Here is a 23768-nt window from a genome sequence, read left to right on the forward strand (position 1 = left end):
TTCTCCTAAGTTTTTAATGACGAACTCTTTCGACAACCATACTTTGATCGATGTCAGTATGGAGATATCCTTCCCAATCAGGAGGATATCATCCATGTACAATACGAGAAATGTGACAGTGCTCCCACTGACCTTTTTGTACACACACAACTCCTCATTTTTGATGAAATCAAATATTTTGATCACATCATTGAAGCAAGTGTTCCAACTCTGAAATACTTACTTAAATCCATATATAGATCTTTGCAGCTTGCAGACCTTGTTATCACTATCACTGGATGTGAAACCCAAAAGCTGCTCCATATAGATATTTTTCTCAAAATATCCATTTAGGAAGGCAATTTTCATATCCATCTGCCAAATTTCATAATTATGAAGGGCTGCTATTGCAAGCAGAGTACAGATAGATTTCAGCATGACCATAAGCGAAAAGTTTTCATGATAGTCATGCCTTCACATTGACTATAATCTTTCACAACTAGCCTTGCTTTATAGGTCTCTACCTTATCATCCGATCTAATTTTTCTTTTATAAATTTATTTACACCCAATAGGTACAATATCTTCAAGTAGATCTACTAAGGATCAAATCTGGTTGGAATGCATAGAGTCAATTTCTGATTTCATCGCTTCCATCTATTTTTCAGAGTCTGTATCTAACATTGCCTCATCGTAGGTCTTGAGATCATCCTAGTGTCCCTATCTCCCACAAAGAATGCTTCCTCTAAATTCTCTGTAAGAATACCTAAGTACCTTTCAGGAGGATGGAAGATCCTAATTGATCTACGAGATGGAGGAAGTATCACATTTACTGGCTCATTATTGGGTTCAGGTTCTTGGACTCGATGCTCCTCAAAGACTTTCTCTTCGAGCTCAATCTTCCTTCCACTGCCTCCATCTTGGATAAACTCTTTTTTTAAGAAGACAGCATGATGGCTCACGATCACATTGTGATCCTCAGGAAGATAAAAGTAATATCCCATAGTTTTCTTAGGATACCCTATAAAGCAAGTTTTAAAAGTTCTAGCCTTTAACTTGTCTGCTTGCTATCGCTTGACATGAGTCGGACATCTCCAAATCTTAAGATACCCAAGAGTTAGCTTTTTACTATGTCCTAACTCATATGGTATGGTAGGAACGGATTTAGAAGGAATCTAATTCAAAAGATGAATCGCAGAAAGCAATGCATATTTCCAAAGAAAAGTAGGAAGGTCCGTGAAGCTCATTATAGATCAGACCATATCTAATAGGATCCGATTCTTCCTTTCGAATACTCCGTTGAGCTGAGGTGTCTCTGGAGATGTCTACAATGAGACTATGCCATTGTTCTTGAGATAGATTCAAAATTCTTCACTGAGGTATTCTCCTCCTCGATCTGATCGAAGAATCTTATGAATTTTTAGATCTATTTTTTTACTTCATGTCTGAACTTTATGAATTTTTCAAAAGCTTCAGACTTTCGATGCATCGGATACACAAATCCATACCGTAAATAATCATCGATAAAAGTTATGAAGTAGACATAGCCACCTCTGGCTTGTACATCAAATGGACCACACACATCAGTATGTACCAGGGCTAATATCTCAGTGGTCCTTTTCTTTATCTCACAAAAGGCAGCTTGACTATTTTTTCTTGAAGACATGATTCACAAACTGTATAAAACTCAAAAGTTAATGATTCGAGAAGACCATCTTTCTCCAATTTGTTGAGTCTGTTCTCTCCAATTTGACCTAGCCTAAGGTGTCACAGATACTTTTGGCTAATCCTATCTCTAAGTCTTTTAGATCTTATGGCATTCGTAATTTGCTTGTTAATATTTATAATCACATCCATATATAAATAATAAAGATCGTCAATCAAGAAAGTACGTGCAATAATTTTATTTTCAAAATAAATCGAACATATGTCTTTATTGAAATAAAAATTATAATTATCCTGTGCCAGCACAGAGATGAAAATCAAATTCCTACTAGCTACAGGTACACAATAATAGTCTTTTAAAATTAAAGTAAGTCCTAATGATAGTCACAGAGGGTAGGTTCCAACGGCAACAGCAGCAATCTTTGCTCCATTATCAACCTGAAGAGTGATCTCACCTTCCCTTAGTCCTCTCACTTCTTCAAAACTCTGCATAGAAGTGCACAAATGAGCACTTGATCTAGAATCTAGAATCCAACTAGAAGAAGAAGAAACTGTTAGATTAGTTTCAATAATGAACATATCAAACATACCTTCAGAAGACCCATCCTTCTTTCTGCTCTTGATAGTTGTCAAGTAGGTTGGACAGTTTTCTTCTAGTGGCCTTCAATGTTGCAATGAAAATATTTTCTCTTGTCATCGATCTTCTTCGAAACTTGCTTTTTGGACTTGGCCTTATTCTTCTGCTTCTTTGTAGACTTCTTCTTCTTCTTGAAAGAAGACTTTCTTTTGGAGGAAACTTGCTCCACAGCTAGAACTGTACCTTTTGAACTCTTCAAAGTACCCTTGCTATTACCAGTATATTCAATAATTCAGACAAAATGTTATCGATTTTATTCATATGTAGTTTATGATGAACTGCCCATATGAATCAAGAAGAGACTGGAGAATCAGATCTATCTGTAATTTCTTGTCCATGTTCATATTGAGATTCTAAAGCTCCTCGATGTCTTGATCATTGTCAAACAATAATCATTGACGGACTGCCCATCACGCATCTTTGCTCTGAAAAGTCTTCAAGAGACCTCAAAGCGAGCTGAGCAACTCTACTTATTGTATAACTTTTGCAGGTGAGTCAGCATCTCTCTAGTAGTCCTCATGTCTTCATGCTGTCGCTGAAGATCATTGGATATGGATGCTAAAATGTAACACTTTGTCTTGTTATCTTCATCCATCCACTTCTCAAGTGCGGCTAGTTGATCAGGGGATGGACGAACAGGTAACACAAGTGCATCCTGATCAAGGACATGGGTGAGTTTCTCGAAACTGAGAATGATTCTCAAATTTCAGAGCCAGTCTTTGTAATTCATACCGATCAACCTATTGGTATCTAGGATACGGGCTAAAGGGTTGGAACTCGACATGATTATCTGTAGAGAGAATAATTTTTAGTTAAATATTTATATTTATAAAATTATTTATTCTAGAGATTTTAAAAATAAATAAAAAATTTTCACTATTTTTTCGAATCTCTCATGCTCTTCGGGTGGAGAAATAGAAATCTATACGTGATCGATTTCAAGTAGGTACCGCGGTCTCATTAATCTATACACACCTCACCTAATAGTTATTGGTAAGTACGATCAATGAATAGACAACACTTTATCCATTGCTTCACTAAGCAAGATGCAGTGGGCTTGGTCTCTAAGTCTTGTGGCCTCACCTAACAGTTATTGGCATATTTCTTAGTTAAGTCAGACCCATCATTCACCACAGGTGCAAAGCCATCATTGGGATCCTCACCTAACAGTTATTGGATCCAACCCCATCTTTACTCTGAGACATCAAATGTCAATAGAGTGATTGTATATTTTTGATGCAACCGAACCACTGTAACCAATCGAGAATAATCAATGCTAGAAAGGCACCCGCATCTCTACAACGATGGAAGATCTCTAGACTAAATATTTAATGAGAAGATTTAGGTTTAGATCTCATCTAAATTAGCAGATCTGACATTTGACTGATCAAATTTAGGTTAGCATATCAACATATCTAACCAGCCTAGTCGGTATGGATGAACTTAAGTCAACAAGTAACCTAGCACGAAATTGAATCTCCCAAGATGGCAGGTAAGTTAAGATGAGCGAGGGTCCTCCCATTGCTTTTGTTAGACACCAATCAAAATTGATCAGGTTAGACAACATAATCAATTAAATAATCACCATCTAAATACTTACCTTAGACATCAAATTGGTCGATTAGAATTGATTAGATTAACCTATTGAAATAGATCCGAATCACTGAGCCAAATTCGATCTTGAGTCAATCAATTTACATCAAAATATGAATCGATGCAACTAACTATAACTAAACTTGACTTTGAGCCCCTTTAATCTAATCCTATTCAACCATCGATTAGATTCTAAAAACTACTTAAAATTGACAACGGGTTTTATCCTGATCTAATCAATTTGATCCTAATTGTAGTTTGATCATTACATTTAATTTGTTTAACTCATACCCACATGCAATAATATAATTTTAGATCCAAAAATATTTTTTTAGATTATGTTTCATTGCATGTATGAGTGGCTTATGATCTTGAAATTATTTCAGATCTAAACCTAATGTCATATGTCATATATATATAGTTTCAGATCTAAATTAAAACATACATCTCATATACATCAAATTTTATATCTAAAACTAAAATTACATATATCAAATACATATAAAATTAGATCTAAAATAATGATTAAAATATTTTTAAAATATCTTTTCAAAAATTGATTCACATCAAACTAAGACAACTTTTTTAATATAGGGGGTAAGCCCTATATCAAGACAATCTTATACTAGTTTGATGTGAACTTTTAATCATTTTAATTTTAGATCTAAATATAAAATTAGATATATCATATATATAAATCTTTTTAGATCTAAAAGATTGATTTAATTACTTTGAAAATAATTTTTAAAATCGATCAATCTTGTGCTAGGACAATCTTTAAAATATAGGGGGTAAATCCTATATCAGGATAACCTTATATCAGCACAAGATTAATTTTAAATCATTAAAACTTTTAGATCTAAGATAAAAATTAGATTACATATGTCTTTGAAAATCAGTGGCTCTGATACCATTGTTAGAATATCGGGTATGGTGCATGTATAGATTTTAAAACTCTTTTTGATTGCAGTGAAAAGTAAATGGGTTAAATCCTTTAACCCCACATGTATTAGATCTTATCTAATCCTACCCAAATCCAGGAGAAAAGACATACATATAATCTAAAAATTAAAAATAAGTATGAGATCAAATCTCAATATCTTAGCACAGGTAGAAATTCACTGCTACCGATGATTTTACATTCCTCGAGCCGCACATGTGTCCGACCTCTACGGATATCCATCGAGATCAATCTCGAACTGATCTTCTTGTAGTAAATTTTTCTTCTCCAAGTAGAATCTCAACCTTTAGAACCTTGATCAACTTCTTAATCTAGACTATGGAATCAACTCCTTGATCTGCAGCTTTCTTCTCCTTGTTCTTCACTCTGGAAGAAGATCACCTCCACCTTTGGCATGCAGAAGAGTGGGATGCTCAACCCTTGGGCATGGGAAAGAGAAGAGGGAGGAGAGGAGGCATGGAGAAGGGAGAGGGAGAGTTTTTTGTTTCACAAAATTCAACTAACTAAAAATCCTAAGAGACCTTCTCTTTATATAGGCTCCACCTTGACTCAAAAGAGGAATCCAATTAACTTAAAAAGGTATATCCTTATCTCATAAGAAACTCTACCTTTTTAATCTAATTTTTTTTCAATAAAATTAGACTTAATTGGTATATAATCAACCCCTTTAGGCAAGTATGTGGGGCACCCCATCTCACATATGGCAGGTAGTTGGGGCACCAACCCTTGGCACCCCACTCTAGGGTTTTGTTCAAAAGAAGGGGCGTGGCCCCTCTCTCTCTCTCCTTCACACCAAGCCTCAAGACGGGCGGGCCCCTTTTGTATTATCCAGGGGTTGGCGCCCCTTGGTCCTGCCAAAAAGAGAGGCAGGCGCCTCCCTTCTTTCCATCTATTCCACACACCACTTAGAGATAATTAGGAGATAATGTAGAGATAATGAGGAGATAATTTAGCTAACTAATTGACTTAATTAAATCCTCTTAGGCACACAATTAAGGACTCAATTAAATTCAAATGGATTTAGGTTAGGTTCAAGGCTATGGACTTAATCCAATCGAAGTCCCGAGAAGAATTAGATTTAACCATGTGCTAGCATGATTTTATTAAACCTAATAGAATTTCAATAAATCCTAACCCAATTAAAACTTCATAAGTTCAATTGGCAAATTTAAGATTAAATCTCTTAATGTGTGACTCCATAGGTTCCATTATATTGGTAGTGAGATATTTTGTGATCTCTATCATAATATCATCGAAACTCCTTTCGATGGATTGAAATATTTTCAATTCTATCCTTCGAGGGTCATCGATCATCAAGATGACGTTCGATGAGTCTCACAATCCACCAGTGACACCTAGCAGTATGTAGTGACAATCCAATAGAATGAAAGTATGAACCCTTAGATGCAATTATCGTATGATCCAGTCCTTCTATCATGAGTTCCGACTTGGAGGTCATGAAAAACTCGTCAGACTCTATTGTCAGTCATATGCTAGATTGACTCGACTCGAGTTCATTTGTGAATCATGTAGAAATTTTTTTGCAGTATTCACACTTACTTTGGCTAGAGACTTTCTGAACTCAATCTCATAAATCATATAGGACTTCTTTTTTTTTACCAAAGTCGATAGATTCTTTCTAGGTGCATCCTACTCCAAACAGCGAACCTGAACCTACTGAAGTCAACATACACAACAAGGATCCGAATAGCTAGGACTAAAAGAATGTGTAGTCAAACTCAGTAGCCTCACTGTGAATAGGTAATGACACCGCAGGTCAAATGATCACTCAGACCACTGCAGCATCGAGAAGATCACTGATGAGTGAGTAGACATCCATGTGATTTCTTGTGTTGGTCATGCTCAGTGCAAGTTATTCTCTAACAACCATCCGCATCCTCACTCCAGTATCTCTACACTGCAGATCCGAGACTCATCTACCCACAAGAGAGGTAAACTGTGCATTGATCTCAAATGGATTGATCACTGTCCTCTGTGATGATCCTTTGATCGAAAGTATTTAGAAATTAATCACTAATTAATGTATGTCTCAAATTCTTAACACTTAAGAATATACAAAAATTATCTTTGTTAATTTCTAGAATAAATCATGGACACATAAATATAATTGGAATAAAAAAATCTTTTTTTGATAATAAAAAGTTACAAGTACATGTTTAAGCTTTAGAATTACAAAATATATCGGTCAATAATTAGATTCTAGAGCACAAATCTAACAATCTGAATAGCTCTCTTCCTTTTCTTGTTAGGATAAGTCCTAAAATAGTAAGGACAAGTCCGATTTAGGAGATAGGTCTAGGAAGAGAATTACGAAAAGTAAGGAGGAAGAAAGGTAGAGATAGGAAGGTTAAGGAGAGAGGAAGGAAGCCCTGAGGTTTTGTTGTCCAAAGAAGTTTTTGGAGGAAGAATTTAAAGGAAGAAACCATCTTAAGGAGTTAGTATTTTGGTCAAGATTCTATGTAGATCACTGTTGGAGGGCGAACACTTGGACGACTAGTGGAAGTTCTACTAAAATTTTGAAAAAAATGTTGCAGATATTTTTCTATATCTTCTAATATGTTATGAAAATATTTCATATATTTATTAATCATCAATGAGATTTTAATTTAGGGTTTAATATTTAGAATTTTTTAGTTTAAATTTTTAAAATTTATGCTTCCACTATACCATGAAAAATCCTACACTAACGACTGTGGTCATTCGCGATAGTTCTTTGTCAAGCTGACATTATCAAACTTAAATGCCGAGGGCACATGGAAGCATGAGTGCACACATTCTCAGATTGAAGGAATCACTTGAGATACTCTTTTCATATGATTCTCAGACTCATGAGTAAGGGTAGTGTTATGGTAGTATCTTGAATGCCTTGGATCTGACATATTGTCATTGATACCTCAGATCAGTGAGCCATCCATGCAGTCGCTGGCCCATGCGCAAAACAGAGGGATCTAAAGCGGACCTATGTATTTCTAGTCTATTGCATGGGCTATTTTTCTCGATCAGCCTTCTATAGCATCAACCAATCAGCTCCCGAGCACATGCTACAGCTGTCCATCCCGAGTGGATGGGCTCAAGCATAACTAACTCTCCTGATTTCATGAAAATGATTGAGGACTGAAATATCTCATCCGCTATAATATATTGAATAGCCCTGCAATCTCGGGATTGCATGATCTTACAGTTGTTCAATCAGTTGTTCGACGACATTCTTTATAAATCACCATAGTTCCGAAGATCGAGATAAGTTAAGCAATCTCTCTTAGAGAACTCATTGCTATTTTTTTTATTCTCTGAATCTGACTTAAGCATCGGAGGATCCTCGTAGGAACGAAAACCTCTTGCTCCGATTTCTTTTGCAGGTCACTCCAGCACTTTCTGCACAAGGACCAGATGTCCGTCTTTCGACCTAGCCAAAATGAGTAGCAATAGGAAGTAATGAGGACTATGATAATGCAATGGCATGCAGGTGAGAGCTTGTTTAATCAAAACACAAATCTTTTATGCACAAAGATGGCAGTTAAAACGTTTACAACTTCACAATGTGAAACAGATCCTATTCCACTGTTCAAATGCTTATGCACTTGAAAGTGAATCAATAGTTTCCTAAAAAGCCATTTGTGCTCTACCCTCTTTCTGGCTCATTGATTGTTTTGACTATTGAGATTCAATCCCTCACCAGTCGTCTCTTCTCATACCTAATTTCCGACATGAGAGCTCTTTGATCCGGCCAAGAATCACCTTTCCTATGTAATCCATCATTTATCTGATCCCATGATAAAGGAAAGGAAACCAAACCAAAAATAAGAAAATAGAAATTCTGGTGAATCAAAGGAAACACTTCCTCTCTAGTTGCTCGATGTGAGATCGATCATCCATTGGGTGGCACTAGTAGCGCTTGACGTGGATCTCTTTGCTTGACCCTGCAAGGTCCTTTCTGCCTGTTCAATGAGAGGTAGATCATCCACTGCTTGTAGGAAGATGAATAAAGGAGTTCATGCTTTGAAATCTGTGCTATGGGGTGATCCAATGATGGATTAGCATGAAGCCAAATCAAAATTGATTCAATGTGGACTTCAAATCAAAGACTCCGCATGCAACTTCTCATCTATTTCTTAAACCAGAACTCAACCCGTAAAAGTAAATTGGTAACAAGGATATTTTAGTCAAACAATAGATTATGCTACCATGTGATGGTTACGTAATACCACTTTTTAATAGAGATGAACAACAGGATTAGTTTAAACTGTTGGCACTTTGAAGAATTTGAATTTGAAATTTTGAATTTTGAATTTTGAATATAGGAGAAATCTTAGGATCTAGTTATTTATTCCTCTCTTTGTATGATCATGATCTATTTGTTATTTATTTCTGTCTTTATATGATCATGATCTATTTGTTATTTCATTCTATTTTTATATGATTATGATTATAAATCTCTTGTATATTTTTTATTATAAATATAGATGATCTCCTCATCATATGGTGTGAGAAAAAGTTTTCTACAATATTTCGTTTCTCCCATATTCTTTTTTCCCACATGGTATTAGAGCCATCCCTATGGCATACCCCTCCAACTCGATACCTACAGCCACCACACTGCCTTTAATTGCTGTTCAACTTAACTAGGATAACTTTATTACCTGGAAAGCATGTATTCAACCTCTCTTGCAGCCAATCGACTATGGGATCTTGTAAATGAAATGACCTCAGCTCCACTTTCAATAATTATCATAATTTCAGATGATAAAAGAATAGAGAAGTCAATCTCTAATCCGGCTTATAAATCATGGCTTCTCCATGATCAAATCGCTCTTGCATGGCTTCTTAACAACATATCCAATGCGATAATGATTCATGTCATTGGGTTACCACATGCATGAGACATTTGGCTTGCTCTTGAATGGCTTTATGCCATTAATCAGAGTGAAATACATTACAGTATTCTTATGATGGATGTTCATACTCTTAATAAGTGCTCACTCTCTATGGAGGATTATCTCCAAGAGGCAAAGAGGATATCAGACAGCCTAACTGACATTAATAGACCAATCTCATCTGCCAATTTATGCCATCAGATCTTCATCTACCTTGGTCCAGAGTACGAACACCTTATCTCTACACTCCTAACCCTGAGAATCGCTACTAGTTTTGAAGAATTACATGACATTCTTCTCCAACTTGATATCCGATTGAGACTTCAAAGTTTTAGAACTCATTCGGCTATGGATGGGATTCCATCCACTACAAATTATGTGCCAAAAAACAACCAATGAAGTCCACCACAACATGCCCAACAGTCAATACATAATTTCTCAAATGTTGGAGTATCTACTTTTTCTTTACGTGGATCTTACCACCAAAAGGGTCGTGACTTAAGACCTCCAAATACTATTCATGGGTGAACTCAAAATAAGGTATGTTATCAAGTTTACCGTAAATATGGCCACACAGTCCTGAAGTGTTCCCATCGCTTTGATCGATCATATCAAGCAGAAGCTACTTCCCCACAAGCAAATTTTGTTGCGACAAATGATCCCATATAGTACACAGATACATTTGCCTCTCATTATATATCTCCATATTTGTCCAATCTTCATCTCAGCTCAGATTACAATGGTTCTGATCAAGTTATCATAGGAGATGGTTTATTTTTGGCTATAAAAATCATTGATCACTCTCTTTTACACACTTCTACTCAACCTTTCCAACTTAATAATATTTTATATGTCCCTCAAATTACTAAAAATTAATTATCTCTATGATAATTGACACATGAATGATAATTCTTGTTATTTTGAGTTTCATCCTGATTTTTTTTGTGTGAAGGACCTCACCCCCCTCAAACCTTTCTCAAAGGCACATTTAAAGATGGAGTTTACTGCTTCTCACCTGGAAGTGTCATCAGGAAGGCTTCTATTCTTATGCTGCTTCAACCAGTATTCTCAATCTATTTGGCATCACTGTTTTGGGCATGCTTCTATGCCACTTGTTTCTAAAATTTTTAATAACTTATGTTTGAATTTTTCATAATAATGATAAAGTTTCAATTTGCTCTATATGTTAATTAAGTAAAAGTCATTTTTTATCTTTTTTATGTTCTTATTCTTGGTCTTCCTCTCCTCTTGAACTTGTGCATACAGATATTTGAGGATCTTCTCCTATTTTATCGCATTTTGTGTACCAGTATTATATATATATATATATTTTAGATGATTATAGTTGTTTCTCCTAGTATTATCCATTAAAAAATCATTCTGATATTTGTCATTTCTTTCGTATTTTTCAATTGCATGGTGAAAATCTTTTACAATGTACAATTAAATTTCTCCAAACTAATTATGCTTGTGAATTTCAATCACAATCATTTTAACAAGAATTGAATGATCATGAAATTAGTCATCACTTCTCATGCCCCTACACCTCCCAATAAAATAGGGTTGCAGAACGCAAACATTGCTACATTGTAAAAGTAGGCCATGCGCTCCTTGCATAATGTAATCATCCTTCTAAATTTTGGGATACTATCTTTGAAACAGTTAATTTTCTCATTAATCATTTACGTACACATACACTCCATTTTACTTCATCTTGAAAAAAGTTATTTAGTAAAATGCTAGATTATAATTTTCTTCATATTTTTGGCTCCTTATGCTTTCTCTATCTTCATTCCTATAATAAAAATAAATTAGACTATTATTCTTTTCCATGTGTCGTTCTTGGTTATCTTATAGATTTTCATAGGTACCAGTGCTATCATCCTTCTTTTGGGTACATTTTCATATCCCAAGATAGTATCTTCGATGAGACAGTATTTTCTTATGCATAGAATTCTTCTAGTGACACTTTCGAGCAAACCAATAGGCCTTTTATGACCTTTTCTTTACCATGACTTTCATTTGAACCCAATGATCAGTTAACATCAACCCATCTCAGTCCACCCGTATCCCTAGCTCTGAGTCCTCAAACTCAGCCCAACTCCTTACAAATACATAACAATAATCCAGCCATGACATGTGATCAATATTCTATAGCTACTACTGAACCTACTGCTCCTGAATTGTTGACTTCTTCTACTCACATTGGTGGTCATCATATGATCACACACTCCAAGGATGGTATGCTCAAACCACATCATTTTAGTGTAAAATATCTTATGGTATTTGCGGCTTCTACTATCCTTATCAAACCCACTTACTTCACTCAAGCCTAACGTGATTTTCAATGGCGTGAAGCGATGGCAGATGAGTATAATGCTTTGCTCTCTAAAGGTATTTAACTTTTAGTTCCACCATCTCCATCACAACATGTTATTGGTTGTAAATAGATATTCAAAATCAAAAGGCAATCAAATGGCTCCATCAAGCGATATAAAGTCCATCTAGTTGCTAAGGGATTTAATCACCAAGAGGGTGTTGATCACGATGAGACATTCAGCCAAGTTATCAAGCCTGTCACAATTCATACTATTCTTTCTCTAGCTATTTCTGAAGGCTGGTCCATTAGGCAGCTAGATATCAAAAATATATTTCTCCATGGACATCTCATTGAGGATGTTTATATGCAACAACCTTTTGATTTTATTGATCTGAATGATGTCACTTATGTTTGCAAGCTATAGTGTTCACTTTATGATCTTAAGCAGGCACCACGTGCTTGGTTTCAGCATTTGAGCTCTTATTTACATACACTTGACTTTCATGGGTCTAAGACTGATGTCTCACTCTTTATCAAGCACACCAAAGAATACATAGCACTTTTTTTGATTTATATTGATGATATTATTCTTACTGGCACTGCTTCATTGGATGATCTTATTACTTCACTACAAACTGAATTCGTCATGAAGGATCTAGGCTCTCTCCACTATTTTTTAGGTATTGAGTTGAAGACCATTACTTTTGGACTTCATCTAACCCAATCAAAATATATTTCTAATCTTCTTCTCAGAACCAACATGGATGGCTCTAAGCCGATCTTGACACCTATATCTACTAGATCCCAACTCTCTCATTTCGATGGTTCATCATTTTTTGATCTAACTCAATATTGGAGTGTGGTGTGTGTGTTTCAATACCTTATTCTTATTCATCCTGACATTGTCTTTGTAGCCAACCCAGTATCTTAGTTTATAAGTAGGCCCATTTCTATGTACTGACTTGTAGTCAAATGCATTCTTCACCACTTGAAGCATACTATTGACTATGGTCTATATTTAACTAAGGATCTATCATCTTCTCTTCATGCCTATTCTGATGCCAATTGGGCAAGTAATTCTGATGATTGGCATTCTGTAAGTGGTTTCAATATTTTTCATGAACCTAATCTCATATCTTGGAGTGCTAAAAGATAACGTACTTTAGCACGCTCAAGTATTGAATCTGAATATAAAAGACTTATCAATGCTATTGCTGAACTAATTTGGATTCAATCCTTGCTACAAGAATTGGATATCTCACTCTCTCCACCTCCTATACTTTGGTATGATAACTTATCTATCATGTATCTTACTACCAATATTATGTTTTATGCTCACGCAAAGCATATTGAAATTAATTTTTATTTTATTCGAGAGCAAGTAGCTCATCATCAACTTTAGATCTGATTCATCTCCTCCAAGGATCAACTTGCTGATATATTCACTAAAGGGCTTGCCTCCCATCGCTTTCAACAATTAAGATATACAAACTTTCAGTGGTACCCATCTCAGCTCATGAGGGGATGTTGACAATTTGTAGAATTTGAATTTGAAATTTGAAATTTTAAATTTTAAATTCTGAATATACAAGAAATCCTAGAATCTAATTGTTATTTATTTCTCTTTATATGATCATGATCTATTTGTTATTTATTTCTATGTTTGTATGATCATGATATATTTATTACGTCTATCTTTGTATGATTATGATTATAAATCTCTTATATATCTTTCATTATAAATATAGATGATCTCCTCACCATATGGTGTAAGAAAAGTTTTCCATAATATTTTTTTTCTCCTATATTCTTCTTTCCCACAGGAATAATTTGAAGCTTGTAAGGTGTGTTTTGAAACTTTTAAAGAGGAAGAGTTATCTCTATGATAGGCCCTAAGTTCATGGGGTATCTCTATAATTTTTTCTTTATTTTAAAAGATATTGAAGTAGCATCTATTTTATGACCATTATTTCATTATAATAATTATTATTTATGTTTTAGTATTTTTAAGTTAAAAAAATTATTTTATGAATAATGATTTGGATAATGATACACTTATTATCTATTATTTTCTATTATAATACCATTATAATAGCTATTATCATAATAATTATTTTAATAATGAATAATTTCAAAAGAGCAAATACGTATCATTATTACTACTATAATAGTCAATAAGGCTATTTATGAGAGAGTTGTTTATAATGCAATAAGGACATTATTGAGAGCTTGATGAAGTTAATAATTTGGAGTTTATCTAACTCATGTTGTATAGTTAATCAGCCTAGTCAATGGAAAGATTTATAGAATTTTCTCCTAATGAATACTCTCTTCCAGTTCATAACTTTGAATTATTTTGAGCCATATGAGATGTCTACAATTTTTATATCAAGTGTCTTTACCAAAACAAAAGAAAAAATAGCCATAAGTAATGAATAAAATAATGTCATCATTACGAATTGCTCCATCCTTTGCAAAGCTTCACATCCTTAATTTATGAAAAATTAGGAATAGCACAATACAAAAGGAAAAGTGTTTGCACTATTTAGAGCATCGAATGAACTTGGGCTTAAAGAGGTACTCTACAAATTTTTTTAATATATAATATCCATATTTTTTATTGTTTTATTTTTGATAATATTGTAGGTATATGTAATGAAATGTGGTACATAATTGATCTCTAATTTCCAACAAATACTAAACTCTAAAACTGCTTCTACTTGTAGGGAACTATAAACACTCTTATACCTCAACCATGGAGAGCTTCATATATTTATATTATGGTTTGCTGCAATTAGTATAATTACTAGGACAACAATATGTGAGATAATAATAATAAACATTGCTATCATAGTTGTTGAGTGTGTTGAGATTTGATTTGATAATTTATCTTTTGTTGGAAACTCTATCCATTAGCACGTCCCCTAAAAGTAGATTCAGTGGATTCAGAGGTAGAAATTCAGAGTTCAATGGATTTGAGAGGAAGATTAGAATACTAGATTCTTCCATCAGTCCACCATAATTCGAAAGTCCGTCAATCATATCAGATAGTTATAGAGGAGCGATGGCAATACCGTAGATGATAATGGAGGGATCCATATAGAGATTCTTCAGTTCTTCAGAGATCGATGGACGGCATCGCATGACGAGGACTACCCCATCTCGGGTGCCCAGTCGGTGATCGGTATCTCTGCTCAGGAGAATGATACTCGGACAAGCCCGATGTCTTTGAAGGAGATGTGTGGGGCCCTCTGATCTTTTGGAGAGGATAAAACTCCGCAGCTTGATGGCTGTCCTTCGTTGTTCTTCCGTCGGTACTGGATAATCATCCAAGAGGAGATGGTGGAGGTGGTGCAGGTGGCTTTTGAGCTTAGGGGCATTCCGGTGGAATGGAAGTAGATCTTGGTCACCCTCATTTCGCAGCGACCTGATGCTTCAATCCTGGGGCACTTCAGACCTATCAGTCTCTGCACCATCCTCTATAAGGTGTGTATGAGGATTTTGATTGGACGTTTGAAGCCATTGATGCCTTGCATGATCAGCTCGGAGCAAAGCACTTTTGTTGGTGATCGGTCTATCACTGACAATGTTATGTTGGCCCAGGAGTTTATGCATGACCTCCAGAGAGCTCCTTGTTACCGCAGTCTCATGGCGATCAAGCTGAATATAGAACGGACGTATGATCGAATGAGCTGGTCGTTCCTTCGGTGGATACTCTAGGAGCTGGGGTCGGGGAGAGATAGATTGGTTGGATCATGGACTATGTTAAGGCCCGAAGCTTCACCATCCTTGTCAACGGCACCCCAATAGAATTCTTTCATTTTTTTATTGGTCTTCATTAAGGTTATCCCATTCCCCCTATCTATTCATTTTATGCATTGATGCCTTATCTAGGGTATTGAAAGCAACGGTTCAGGGGCAAGTTCTGGAGCCATATTGGCCTGGTGTCCAGCCACTCTTGCACCTTTTCTTTGTAGATGAATGCCTCCTCATTGGATGGGCCTCGACCCAAAATGTGGAGCACTTTGCTTCCATTGTCAGAGCTTATTGTCAGACGTCAGGTTAGTTAGTCAACATTCAGAAGTCTGCGGTCATCTTCAGCCCGAGGACAAAGCCCTAGGTGCGACTGGCGATCAGGGAGTGCATGGGGATTTAGGAGTAGATGGGAATGCTGACCTACCTTGGAGTTTCGATCATAGGTCGTCATCTTAAGCAGACTGAGTGTAGACCGCTGGAGCAGCGGATCCAGGAGTATCTTCAGGGCTGACAAGCCAACGCCCTATCCTTCATAGGTAGGATGACTCTGGTGAGATCGATGCTAAGCTTTCTTCTAATGTATCTCTTGACCTACACGATCATGCCAGTTGCTTGCATTAGAGGAATGGAGCTGCAGATTCGCAACTTCTTATGGGGATCCAGGAGCGATCGTCAGCGTGTCCATCTGTTGTCCTGGGAGGTAGTATGCTAGCCTGTGTGGGATGGTGGTCTTGGGATCCATTCCTTAATGACAAGAAGGGAAGCTTTGATTGCCAAACATACGATCAGATTTCTGATCCAACTGAACTGCTTATGAAATAGGATGATGAGGGTCCGCTATAATGGATAGAGCCAGGGGACCCCCATCCAGGCTGTCCGAGACTGCTCATTCATCTGAAGGGAGATTTATTTTCAAAAATCCGATATTATGGATCAAATCAGATGCTTGATCGGGGATGGATGCTTGGTGGAGATAATCTAGGATGCCAGAATTTCGAGCACTCCTCTCTCTCGATGGCTGATCTTTATCAGTAGTGAGGTGGAGGATCGCATGAGGGTGTCTGACCTCATTACTGTCAACGGCTCAAGCTAGAGAGTTCAGGAGATCAATTGGCATTTTGGGGGCCTTTTGGCGAAATGGATCCTTGCCATCATGGTTCCCGTGCACCCTAGTCAAGATGAGAGGGTCTGAGGTCATTCCTGCTGCATGAAGGTTCCATTAAGGGACCTCTCTCAGTTGTATGGATCGATACCAATGAGGAGAATCAAAGCTGCTTGGATTTGAAAAGTTGCTGCTCATCCTAGGGTGAGGATATTTTATGGAAACTTGCCTAGAACTGACTTCCCACATGGATACTTCTCAAGGATAAGGGCATGGAGATTCCAACCATATGTCTGGTCTGTGGGATAGAGGAGGAGTCTACTGAGCACACCATTCTGTGCTGCCCTAGGGCAAGGGTCATCTAGAGATAGGCGGACAGCTATTTGAGGGAGACAAGTACTAACCCATGGCTAGATTCCTTCCTGGGCTATATCCATCAGAGCATGACCGACAAGGCGATCGTGGTTGGTGGTCGAATAGCTTACATTGCTTATCAAATTTGGCCGTCGAGAAATAGTCTTATCTTTGATGGTGAGGTGCTTCCTACTCGTCGGGTGGTGGAGAGAGCTATTTATCTTGCTCTGGAGTATTGCTAATTTGATAATACCACTCCATCCCTAGACAATCACAATCCTTGGAGCTCCCTGGCTGTCCCGGCAGCAACCGACAGGGTTCTTTCTATCTCTTGGGATCCCTCTCCCTCGAAATTTGTCAAGGTGAACTTTGATGGCAGTGTTAGAGATGGAAGAGGCGGTACAGATTTCATCATTCGTGGCTCTGATTCGAGACTGTTGCCCAGCTATGCAACCCAAGAGGGAGGGTGAATTGATTTTTTTTTTTTAAATTTAAAAGTCAACTTACAACTATGAGGATTATTTAACAATGAGCAGGATAAATGTGGAGAGTGAAATTTATGCAAGATGTAGAAGTTGGATGCAAGAATGCAAGAAGATAAGAAAATTTAAAAGGAGAGCAAGTAAGCACAACACTAACAAAAAGATTTATAGTGGTTCGGTGCCAACCTTGCACCTATATCCACTCTCCAAGCTCCTACTTGGGAATTCAAATTCACTAAACCGTATTCAACCCGAATACAACGTTGGAACCTCCGACTCTAGCTATTCCAAACTAGAACACTTATTTTTTGGGTACAAGCCAATCCAATACAATCTGATTCAAGGTTTGGATCAACCTTTCCACATTTTGAAACCCTTCCAAAATAAAAATATCAACACAAAATAGAGTATAGCAGTTAGTCACACAGAAATACAGATGTAGCTCCTTTAATAAGCGAATAAAGCTTTAAATACACTTTACACAAAGAGAAGCAAGCTTTTCTGATTTTTCTCAAGGTGGTTGAAGACTTGAATGAGCTTTTGAGGGGTTGGTGAACTTGAAATAAAAGTTTCTTTAACTTCAAGAGGGCTCCTGTTTGAGGTTGAAAATGAATGCTTGAAGAACCTTTTCAAAAACCTTGTTGATTCCCTCCTTTAAGTGTCTTTTATAACTTCAAATAATAGTGGAGAGTAATCTGGACTGAAATAGAGCCATTGGAGCACATTAAATGGGTATTAAATGCAGTCAAAACGAGCTGAAAACTAACCGTTGCAAAATTTTTCCGTCACAGGGGTCGACTCATGCTCATGAGTCGACTCATGGGGTAGACTTCTATGGCACAGAACAGAAAATGACTGTTCTATAATTTTGGCCTACACAGCAGCAGAGGTCGACTCATGCTCAGGGGTCGACTCATGGGTCGACTCACAGAGTGTGCCAGCCAAAGAATTCAGCGTGCCATTCAGCCCCTTTTGCTATGAGTCGACTCATGGGGTCGACTCAAATATATAAACATGATTTGCTTTCAAAATACATATTCAAAAATATTAAAATTGTCTCCAATAGATTACAAATCTTGTGTTCTTGCTCTTAAGGCTTTCGAATCAGAACTTGATAAAATTACGATTTTGCCCCTGAAATACAATAAATCTTTTTTCAAGCCAAAATCATTAGTAATCCCCTCAAATGCTTTGTAATCATCAAAATCAATTCAAGGAGCAACAGAGACTCTTGGCAGCTGGTGGTTCCTACCTCTTTGAGCCTTCTATCTTGGGTACGGAACTTCATGCCATCTGGGCAGGTGTTATCTTCGCTAGGCAGTAGCTTCACGCGGAGAGAATCTACGTTAAGGGTGACTCTGCTACCGTCATTGCTTAGATTCAGAGAGGCGCAAGGTAGCTCGAGGTTTATCCGCTTATCCGGGATGTTTGGACCTCCCTCCAACAAGCTGTTGCGGTCAAAGTTCGACATATTTACTGGGAGGCTAATACTGCAGTAGATTGGATAGCAGCATTTGTTACGGAGCACTTCGGTAACTGAATCTGGAGACAGGATGAGGATTGCCCGCAGGCCCTGCGAGATTTGTGTATCTTGATCTTTTGGGCTGCTCTTGCACCAGATTGGTGTGACCGTCCATCTGTATCAAAAAAAAAAAAAAAAAGTAGATTCATTGATAGTGAACTGAGATCGAAGTGAGGAGAAGCAATAAGAGGATACCTAAAAGTTAATCAGAAGAGGACATAAAGTTGACCTAAAGCTGCTTTCTAGAGACCAGTTCTCGGACAAAATGGAAACCAAGAATGGAACATATATATTGTTGGCAGCTAGGTAGATGGCACTAATATTATCATGCCATGGTATGGGTGGAGGAAAGAAAAAGCCCAGATCTTTGAGTAAGTTCTCAATCCAAATTAGTCCGCTGTGGTATTTGCATGCAAGCCCTTTGTACTCAGATATGATGTTAAATCGGGCAATAGATTTCTATTTTCGTGAGCTCCATGAAATCAAGTTAATTCGTCAGAAGGCACAACAACTGGTGAAAATGATGGTCATCCGGATTAATTGCTAGCCCAATCCATATCTAAGAAGGCATCGAGCAAAGTGGATTAGCCTTTAAAAGTAGAGGCCAAAATTAATTGTTTGCTTTATATAGCAAAGTAGATAAATAACAGCTTTCCATGGAACCTTAGTTGGACGGTGCTTGGACTGATAAGCCTGATTGACTACATGGGCAATATATAGTTTAGTTTATGTTAGATATCGAAGAGCCCCAACAATATCATGATATTTAGTAGGATTTGAGCATGGATTCCCATTACATAAGGAGAGTTGAGAGCTAGATGCCACAAGAAGAGAAATAGGTCTTGCACCATCCAACTTTGCTCTTTCAAAAGATTAAACATATATTTGGACTATATTAGCATAAGACCTGAAGATGATGAGGCCGCCTCAATGCCAAGAAAATAAAAAAGTGGGCCTGGATCCTTCATAAAAAATTCATACTAAAAAGCTGTAACAACATCATTGATGGGAGCATGAGTGCTGCCTGTCAGTAGGGGTGGCAATGCTTTACCTGTTCAGTCCACTCAAGTTGGTTCACCCCATTGTAAATCAAATTGGTCTATCTTTAATAAATGATCAAATTTAGATTTGAATTTTTGACCTATTTATTAAATAAATCGGATTTGAATTGATATTTTTTACCCATTTTGTACCCTCCTTATCTGTATCTAGTCCAAGCCGATCTAATTTGCCCCCCTACCCATAAGAATAATATGATTGATATAGGCAAGCAAAATTATGATACAAGAAAAAGCCCACTTGATAAAGGGTGAATGATCTACCCTAGAAGCAGAAAACCCCGAGTTTATGAAGACAAGACTAAAGTCATGTGAACCAAGCCCTAGGAGCATGTTTGAAACATGTAAGAGCAAGCAGACATGATCTGGTGTATTGGATCAATGTCAAGTGGTCTCTTCTGCACACAATCTTATTAAGAAGGCATTTTGATGACCAAGTGTTATAGACCTTCCACATAGTGCCTTTCTGTTGATTGCAGTCCATGACTACAAGTCGCCCCCAAGTTTTTTATCTTATAAATCCATTTGCAACTAATTATAGCCATGTAAGAAAACATTTTTGATGTCCAATTGTTATAGGCGATCCACATGAATAAATATATTTTGACAGTTGCGGCCGTATGGCTAAATGTGTGCCCATAGTCAGCCATCTGTTGATTGAAGTCCATGACAGCAGGGACAAGTTGGGCTTTTTTGCGATCACTGGCATCATTAGAGTTTTTTATCTTACAGGTGCATTTGCAACCAATTATATAGCATGAGATGGTGGAGTACCACTAACCCAAGTTTCATTGGCTCAATTTGATAATAGGTATTCAAACTTGATGATAGGGGACACATCTAAACTGGAGTTGAGTTTGATAATAAGTATTCAAGCTTGGCACAGTGAAATAAAGAACTTGAGTGAGCTAACCTGAAATTTCTACTTGTGTTTACAAATCAAATATTTCGTTTTGGCATGTCCATTAGGCTTGCCTTGTTTGTGCTTTGATGTTTGCACTTGGGTTGTTACTTGCCGTTCATGCTCAGCTCTGTTTATTTGCAACTTCCATAAACCAGTGCAAATACTATACTTGTTGGGGATCGCATTAATCGTATGATATAGGATCTACTAATAATCTGAAATTTTGATTGAATTCCAGTTCCTTAAGATTTTTTTTTATTAAAAAAAGAAAAAATAGCATTGGCCCATTTTGGTGACTAAGCATCATGCTAGTAATCTTTTCAGTTGCATTTTGTTGGAAACTAAGAATAAAAATTCCTCTAAGTCGCTTATTCCGCCTTCAATCAGCCATCCAATCTTTTGGGCACTAGATTAAATCACTTTTTCAGAAGAATAAAGAGGTGTCTCTGAGAAGTTAATGCACCTACCTAATCCATTTTTCCAGCTTAATTCAGATATATGTTAGGTCAATGAAGGGACCGCATGCTAAATTACTGTTTATTTTACTTATATAACAAGATTAAATAAATTAATCCTCTTTTTTCTCCCTCTAACCTACTCCATTTAACCCAACAAACTGGTGTCAAAGGCATCAGAACTAGGAAGAACCTAGATTAAAATGCCAAATGGAAGCACAATCCCCAAGCATGGATTTCCAAACTACTTGTTTGTTTTTCCTTTTTCTTTTTTTTTTTTTTAGCTTTTGTCATTTACCATCTCTCACTTCCAAGCTCCGGCAGATATTTCCCCAGCTGAAACTTACCCTCTATTTATGATCCATCTTTTGTCCAATACATGAGGAACGCCTAAACAGTCACTGACTAGAACTAATCATAGGCCAGGCTAGGATATAGAAAATATCACATTTAAAATAGATCCAGCTCAAAATCTGATCAAAATTGAATATTTTTTACAATCAAGATCTGGCCCATGATCAGCTCTAATACTGAGCTAGAGTAAATAACAAGACCCACTAACAAGGGAGCAAACATTTCTTTTATACAAAGATGCTTAGTCCCCTGATCAGCCTTATCTTTGACAAGAGCACTGTATTCCTTACCCAAAACCTGACAGAACCTTTAAAAAAAAAAAAAAAAAAAAAAAAAAACAGAAAAAAGGGGGAAAGGGTTAGGAGCAGATGGGGCAGAGCAGTAACCCATTCTCATTACACTCAGGACATCTCACCACTTTCCCTTTCCCAGACTTCCCTCCAGGACCCTTCCCCCCTTCCTTCTCCTCCGCCGCCGGCACCACCGCCACCACCATCTTCCGGCTGCCGTTGCACCGGAAGCACGGCAGAAACCTCACCCCGCCGCAGCCGTCGCAGACTCCACCGCCACCGCCGCAAGGCGCCCTCGGCAGCCCCTCTAGAATCACCGCCAGCTCCCCTTCCTCGTGGATTCTGAGCACCGCCTCCTTCCCACCGATGTCCCTCCCTCTCACGAACAGCCTCGGCACGGCCGGCCCCTGCACCCCGCTCCCCTTCATCAGCTCCCCGAGCTCCTCCCGGAACCCCACGTCCATGGACACGTCCCGCTCCCGGACCCACACCCCGAGACCCTCCACCGCCGCCCGCACCGCGTTGCAGTCCTCGAACGTCTTCCGCACCACCCGCAGCGTCGTCGTGTACAGCACCGCCGCCTGCTCCCCGCCTGGGGGGCACCTCTTCTCGAACATCTCCAAGGAGTACCTCACCGGACGCTGGCTGGCGTTGAGTGGCCGGAGGACGTTGAACTTCCGCTGGGGATCGGAGAAGCGGAGAGAGCGGTGGAGGTTCTCCTTGCCGGGAGAAGACGGGGAGGGAATGGGGGAGGGTGGCAGGGGGGGCTTGGTAGGGGTGGTGGAATCGAGGCCTGCCATGAGCTCCCAGGAGTTGATGACCTCGGGCTCGGAGCGGGTGCTAGGAAGGAAGCGGCGGGTGCAGGAGGGAGGAGACGGCGGTGGAGGTGGCGGAGGAGGAGGAGGAGGAGGAGGAGTTTGGGGAGATGGTTGGTCGAGGGTGGTGAGGAGGCCGTAGGTGGTGGAGGTGAGGGAGACTATATGGTGGCCAAGGGCGGGGCCGCCGACGATGCGGTCCTCATCTTCGAGGAAGGCGGAGGAAACGCAACCCATGGCTGGCTAAGTGGCTTCTACCTATCTATCTGCGGAGCATGGAGAGAAAGTGGTGGGAGGGAAGGGAGATTTCAAACAGAAGTTTCAAAAGTGTTTCCTAAAAGTGAGCAAAAGGTTGGACACTGGACAGTGGCATCACTCAGGAGGAAGGATTTTTGGTGCAGCGGAACAGTGTTCGCGCTTGGAATGTTCAAAATTATCTGGATAGGTGTGAAGTTTCAACTTTACCTGAGTGGAGGTACTGGTGAAAGGTCCGTCTTGCTGGCTTTCCAGCTTGCCTTGGAAGCGCGGCTGGAGTTACCGTTCTTTAGTGCGGGACCTCGACAAGCTAATTGATCGAATAATGCCGATCCGTTAAATCTGTGTCTTGGCCAGTTGCTGAGATCGAGG

At 38.2% G+C, this 23768-nt stretch overlaps 1 protein-coding gene across 1 annotated transcript; it reads right to left on the reverse strand.

The window, feature by feature from the left end:
- Positions 1-22024: 22024 nt before the first annotated feature.
- Positions 22025-23463, reverse strand: LOC105033105 (uncharacterized protein At5g39865-like). The gene has a single exon (XM_073245800.1). The coding sequence runs from the start codon at positions 23376-23378 to the stop codon at positions 22395-22397; it is 984 nt and encodes a 327-aa protein (XP_073101901.1). The 5' UTR covers positions 23379-23463; the 3' UTR covers positions 22025-22394.
- Positions 23464-23768: the final 305 nt, after the last annotated feature.

Source organism: Elaeis guineensis, chromosome 11 (assembly GCF_000442705.2).
Source record: "Elaeis guineensis isolate ETL-2024a chromosome 11, EG11, whole genome shotgun sequence".
Taxonomy (NCBI): Eukaryota; Viridiplantae; Streptophyta; class Magnoliopsida; order Arecales; family Arecaceae; genus Elaeis; species Elaeis guineensis.

Bases quoted from the DNA above. Each gene is read 5' to 3' on its own strand.
- LOC105033105 (XM_073245800.1), bottom strand. From the start codon at position 23,378: ATGGGTTGCGTTTCCTCCGCCTTCCTCGAAGATGAGGACCGCATCGTC.